General features: G+C 41.9%; 2 protein-coding genes across 2 annotated transcripts; both read right to left on the reverse strand.

Annotated features, from left to right (window-relative positions):
- Nucleotides 1–527: 527 nt before the first annotated feature.
- On the reverse strand, nucleotides 528–2686 carry zgc:112294 (transmembrane protein 17A). The gene is made up of 5 exons (XM_020488828.2): nucleotides 2425–2686; nucleotides 2122–2225; nucleotides 1898–2011; nucleotides 1429–1598; nucleotides 528–1103 (listed from the first exon to the last, which is right to left on the reverse strand). Exons 1-5 carry the CDS (start codon nucleotides 2555–2557, stop codon nucleotides 920–922), a joined length of 705 nt encoding a protein of 234 aa, XP_020344417.1. The 5' UTR covers nucleotides 2558–2686; the 3' UTR covers nucleotides 528–919.
- LOC109895167 (selenoprotein M) lies at nucleotides 528–6078 on the reverse strand. The gene is made up of 7 exons (XM_074933822.1): nucleotides 5893–6078; nucleotides 5621–5697; nucleotides 4698–4776; nucleotides 2425–4009; nucleotides 1898–2011; nucleotides 1429–1598; nucleotides 528–1103 (listed from the first exon to the last, which is right to left on the reverse strand). The coding sequence occupies exons 1-4, from the start codon at nucleotides 6004–6006 to the stop codon at nucleotides 3866–3868; spliced, it is 414 nt and encodes a 137-aa protein (XP_074789923.1). The 5' UTR covers nucleotides 6007–6078; the 3' UTR covers nucleotides 528–1103; nucleotides 1429–1598; nucleotides 1898–2011; nucleotides 2425–3865.
- Nucleotides 6079–6355: the final 277 nt, after the last annotated feature.

Genomic DNA, 6355 nt, shown 5'->3' on the forward strand with positions numbered 1-6355 from the left:
GTGTTATCCAGCATATTTTCTAAAGTTCTCTTTTAAACTGTGCTGCCTTTGTTCCTGTCTCCTTACAGCTCATGACAGCTTCTGACCAACTTCTGACAAACTCCTGACAGCTTCTGACAGCTCCTGACAGCATCTGACAGCTCCTGACAGCTTCTGACCAACTTCTGACCAGCTCCTGACAGCTTCTGACCAACTTCTGACAAACTCCTGACTGCCCCTGACAGCTCCTGGCAGCTTCTGACAGCTTCTGACCACTTTCTGACAGCTCCTGACAGCTTCTGACCAGCTCCTGACAGCTTCTGACCAGCTTCTGACAGCTCCTGACAGCTTCTGACAGCTTCTGACCAGCTCCTGACAGCTTCTGACAGCTCCTGACAGCTTCTGACAGCTTCTGACCAGCTCCTGACAGATTCTGACCAGCTTCTGACAGCTCCTGACAAGTTTCACTTGTATACACAATCAGAAAGGCTCTCTAACCCGTATCTGTGCAGCATGACAGTTTGTGATTATTCTGCCTTACAAATTGGGACTTTGCAACACTTTTCAGTTTATTACTAACCCCTCTTATGGCCATTTAGTGCCACCATGTGGTTCTAATATGTTATGACCATCACTACTACCGGTGTCCAATAATATTTTTACACGTGTTTTATATCTAGAAATGAAAACAAAACAATTATAAAACAGTGCATCAACTCATCATTTCATAAAGATCACAAAATCCAGCATTATATTTTGAACATCATGGAACACTTCAAAAGCTTCCTCCCTCTTTGGAAAATCATTTCAAGGCTGTATTCACAAGAACTCTCTTCCACATTAAACTATTCACCCCTACGCCTTTAACTCCAGATCATACCCCATCTCCCAGTCCCATCCATCCCAGTCAAAGTGTTCCTGGTTGTCTCTCTGTGCTCTATCAGTGACTGTGAACGTTATTGGTGTGTGGTGGCATGGGTAGAACAGTCCTCCCATAATATGGCATGCCGAAGGCTGGGCTCTTTCCCGCTATGTGGAGGTGGTGATGGTGGAGGTGATGAAGGTTTTCCACCTCCCCAAACTGCCTGAGGTGGAACAGCAGGGTTAACTTCCTGGTCATGGCCCTGAGGGTGAAGAAGAAGAGGAAGAAGCAGAAGAAGCAGAAGAAGAAGGGAGAGAGAGAATAGGAATATATTACACATCATGACTGTCTCTGAACAGATGCCATGACCATTGAGAGGTAAACATAGACTTTTTTCTGCTGTCCACGCTCTGCATGAGATTGGTTGATTCCACTGACAGTATAAGTCTACATCAGCTTTCCATAGACACTCCTCTGTGATGGCTCCTACATGGCTCAGGTGATAGAGCATGGCACTAGAAACGCCAAGGTTGTGGGTAAAAGCATCTGATAAATGGCATACAGTACTATACAGTACATCATCCTACCTGAGGGCGAAGAAGGAAGCCAGGAGCTCTGAGAGGATGAAGAGGAGGTAGATGGAGTGGACGGCCCTCTCCAGAGGGAGGATGATGATGTCCTCGTCAGTCAGGAAGAAGAGTAGAATGGGCAGCTGGAACAGGAAGGATATCAGCCAGAACCCAGCCAGCTCTGGCACCTGATCACAGAGGGAGGAACACAGAGAAAGAGACTGAAGCGAGAGAGTGGAAGAGACACAGAGAGAAAGAGACATACACACACAGATGTATGAAGACACACACACAGTCAGACACTCAGTGGGGCGTCCTAGCCAAGTGTGCGAGCAGTGGGAATGTTTACACACCTACTCACACAGGGTACTTAAACAGGCAGTGTATCAGATCAGATATTCATTGAGTTTGTGTGAAAGGGGGAAGACAGTGAAGGAGAGAGAGGGAGAGGAGAAGCGTTTCCAGAGAGGAAGTTAGGTTCAGTTACCTTCTCTTTGAGGTTTCCGATATAGCCCAGATAGAGCCTGGTGATTTCACAGATGGTAAGCAGAACCACTCCAGTCACAAGTAGAGCCTGGTAGTACCCAGGCAGGTAATACAACTATGACAAGAAAGACATATTGTATTATTGATCTGGGTATTCCATACATAATAAATTGAGAGTTGGGAAACCTTGGGGGAAACCTCTGAAGTCAGTAGGGAAAAAGCCACCTTTAGATCCAGCATGAGAACAGCAGAGACCCACCAGCATGGGAAAAAGAATATGTTGAAGTACAGGATCATCTGAAGGGGTAGGTGAGACACCAACTCATTGACTGGAATATAAAAACATAAAACTATTTATATTTGAAGTTTCGCAATTTGAATTATACAAATGCTTTCCTGAATATCAAAAAATATATCAAAAAATATATAAAATACTTTCCTAAAACAAAACAAAATCCCAAATAATATTTGACACAGGCATTATACAGCATACAGTACTCCATATATTGTAGCAGGCAACAGGCCTACCTGTTTTATCATCCTGGTCCTTGTTGTAGTCACTGCTAAAGTCCCCTGTCCTGTTGTTAGTGAACACGGATCCACCGACAGAGGCCAGGCCCATCCGGAGGTTCTGGGGTATGGGGGAGTAGAACACAGGCATTGTGGCCCAATACAACCATGTACCGCTACCACTCTGTGTGTGTCCAGAAAAATGTATGCTATTCTTAAGCTAATAGAAAATAAATTGGTGTATAGAAACAGAAGACAGAGTGTGTGTGTGTTCCTGATTGAGGACTACAGGGATTAGTCAGTTAACCAGACAGCAGCGTCTGCTAATCAGATTATCGGAGTGGTGGGAGGAGGAAGACAGGGGATTAGCACCCTTGACAGACCTAGGAGCGTGTCTCTGTCTCTGTATTCACTACGTTATTATCAGGGTTTAATATGTGGGAGGAGAAAGTATGATGGCAATCAGTGGTTTTTAGATGACAAATAAAAAAATTAATAAGGAAAAAACTGAAAATATACTGAACAAAAATAAAAATGCAACATGCAACAATTTCTATGATTTTAGTAAGTTACAGATGAAGAAGCCAGACATGGAGGACTTGGATGGCGTGGTTAAACATGGTCTGCGGTTGTGAGGCTGGTTGGACGTACTGCTAAATTCTCTAAAACAATGTTGGAGGCGGCTTTTGCTAAAGAAATGAACATTAAATTCTCTGGAAATAGCTCTGGTGGACATTCCTGAAGTCAGCATGCCAATTGCATGCTCCCTCAAAACTTGAGACATCTGTGGCATTGTGTTGTGTGACAAAACTTCACGTTTTAGAGTGGCATTTTATTGTCCCCAGCACAAGGTGCATCTGTGTAATGATCATGTTGTTTAATCAGCTTCTTGATATGGCACACTTATCAGGTGGATGGATTATCTTGGAAAAGAAGTCATGCTCGCTAACAAGGGTGTTAACACATTTGAGAGCAATACGTTTTTTTTGTGCATATGGAACATTTCAGGGATCTTTTATTTCAGCTCATGAATCATGGGACCAACATTTTACATGTTGCGTTTATATTTTTGTTCAGTATACATAAAACCAATGAAACAGTACCCTGTAATAGGTTCAGGATTAATGAAGGTAATCTTTGAAGTCAACATTACCTTTTTGGTACGCTAACTGCTGTCATTACCTGCTGAAACTCTACTGTACAGCGTTTTATTTGGATGGAAGACAGACAGCATATTATACCACAGAGTCAGCATGAGACACATTCTACGTAACTTGTTTAAAATTTTATTGACAAATGTATATTTTAAAAGAGACAGTGTGGTAGGCTCTGCTCTGCATAGCTGCACCGAGTCGTTTGTTCTCAAATTAGGGCCTGGCTCATGTTGTGGCCTTGGGACCCCTCTCATCATCTGTGACTGGATACAGTGACAGAGTCTGGCCACCAGATCTTATTGTGCTCACAACTCGTCCCTGGGGGCTCTCAGGGGAAAGTGTTGAAACTCCTTTGGCACCTCCTCTCCCTTCTGAGATCTCTTGTAGAAACCCAGAGAGTCCAGCAGGCTACTGATCTCATCCACCTTCATCTTCTTCACAGGGACAGTCTGATACAACACACACAAAATGCTTACATTCAGTACAGGCAAGCGACCATGATAACCATAATAACCATAATAACCATAATGACCATAATGACCATAATGACCATAATAACTATAATGCCCATAATAACTATAATGACCATAATAACTATAATGACCATAATAACTATAATGACCATAATGACCATACTAACCATAATAACTATAATGACCATAATAACTATAATGACCATAATGACCATACTAACCATAATAACTATAATGACCATAATAACCATAATGACCATAATGACCATAATAACCATAATGACCATAATGACGATAATGACCATAATAACTATAATGACCATGATAACCATAATGACCGTAATTACAATAATGACCATAATGACCATAATAACAATAACAACCATAATGACCATAATGACCGTAATGCAACAGGTTCACAAAAGACACAGAGGATTTATTAACATCACATTCTCTTTAACTGTTTCAGACTACACTGATATGCTCTTGTTTTTTCCTTGCGTAATGCCTTTTTTAATTAGTTATTTATCCCTCCCTAATCTTGCCAGGCTTGAGTCAAGCTCAGGAAAATAGATATTATTTCCCCAAGCATTTTGCTGATAATCTTTGTCTGACACGTACAGTAGATGACATATAACACCTTGAATGGGAATCCATATCTAACCTGAACAACCTCATCCTTATCATCATAGAAGATCAGACGTGGATTCTTCTCCTCTCCTGAATCATATTCCAGGTTGTGACTTCAGTGGAAAGGGAGGATCAAGGAAAAAGTACAGCCCATATCCTGAAGAGAGATTAAACCCAGTCCTGGACTAAACATCTATTTCTAAGAAGATTCTCCATAAAGCATTCTCTGATGTTCATTCCCTGATTCTCCAGTTTAAGTCCAGGACTAGGCTCAATCTCTGTCTGTAGAATACAAGAACAATCTACTTCTGGATATATTTCCACTGAGGTCAAACATACTTAAACATACTTAAACACTGACACATGATGGTTTCAAATAATTATCTTTCCCGAAGGCCTGGTTAGACACACTTGTGGTTTGAGGCCAATTCATGCTAGTATATAAAACTGGGCTGTCGCTAACACAAATTGTCTTGTTTATCTGGGAGGTTGTGAGAAAATACAAAAAGACTTTGTAACCATATGAGGTAATGACAACTCAGTACAGTTCAATGCAGACTTGATCTGACAAGAAGCGATCAGCCTGTTACAAATCTACATAGTAACCACAATAAAATGCTACTGCAATGCCCATAACTCTATCTGAAACCTCCACAGAAACCACAATAGAAGGATACTACAATGCCCATAACTCTATCTGAAACCTCCACAGAAGGATACTACAATGCCCATAACTATCTGAAACCTCCACAGAAGGATACTACAATGCCCATAACTCTATCTGAAACCTCCACAGAAGGATACTACAATGCCCATAACTCTATCTGAAACCTCCACAGAAACCTCCACAGAAGGATACTACAATGCCCATAACTCTATCTGAAACCTCCACAGAAGGATACTACAATGCCCATAACTCTATCTGAAACCTCCACAGAAACCTCCACAGAAGGATACTACAATGCCCATCGCTCCATAAGGAACATATAGAGCTCAGGCATCTTCTTGATGGCTCACCCAACTACACTTGGAGCCTGAGGGAAAGAGGAACAGACAATGAGCATTCGTCATTCACCACGACCACCATGTCTAATGTGCTTCTCTGCAGTTAGATTAAAGATAGTGTAGCCTCCATGTGTTAGCAATAAATATGTGTCCTGCTCCGCAGTATGACGTTTAACCAAGTACAGTCATTTCACTAACTGAATCACCACATCGGTAAGACTTACCTTTAGTATGCCCTTGGCTATTACAGGTCTCTCTTCAATAGCTGTATCTGTGACATTTTCTTCCGTCATTCCTGTGGCAGAAAAGGCCAGCGTGAGCAACAAAAAGGTCCACATGTTCGAGCCTAAACCTTGCTTCTTGAGTCTTCAGTGGAGTTCTTTCGACAAATGACACAGGAAATTACCTTGGGGGTGACACTAGACCCCTATGCTCAGGTTGGACTGAACCAGGATTCAGGGCTGAGGGGGGAGAGGGTCCCTTGAATTTTTTTTCCTATTTTTTGGGGAGGTTATACTCAATGACAGACATTATGGGGAATTGTCACCAGATGGGAATAGTACTTGTTCTACTTGCAATGGATTGTATATAAATAAAGATGTTAATGAACACTTTCTATCAGGATTGAAACCCCCTGACTAACTCCGCAAAAGGTCCCCTGTCTCTGTAGTGGTCCACGTAACCCTT

This window comes from Oncorhynchus kisutch, linkage group LG8 (genome assembly GCF_002021735.2).
Source record: "Oncorhynchus kisutch isolate 150728-3 linkage group LG8, Okis_V2, whole genome shotgun sequence".
Lineage (NCBI taxonomy): Eukaryota > Metazoa > Chordata > Actinopteri > Salmoniformes > Salmonidae > Oncorhynchus > Oncorhynchus kisutch.

Coding starts and splice junctions, on each gene's coding strand:
- zgc:112294 (XM_020488828.2), bottom strand. CDS start 2,557: ATGCCTGTGTTCTACTCCCCCATACCCCAGAACCTCCGGATGGGCCTG. Junction 1,599..1,897: donor TCGGAAACCTCAAAGAGAAG/GTAACTGAACCT, acceptor CTCTGTGATCAG/GTGCCAGAGCTGGCTGGGTT. Junction 1,104..1,428: donor GCTTCCTTCTTCGCCCTCAG/GTAGGATGATGT, acceptor CTTCACCCTCAG/GGCCATGACCAGGAAGTTAA.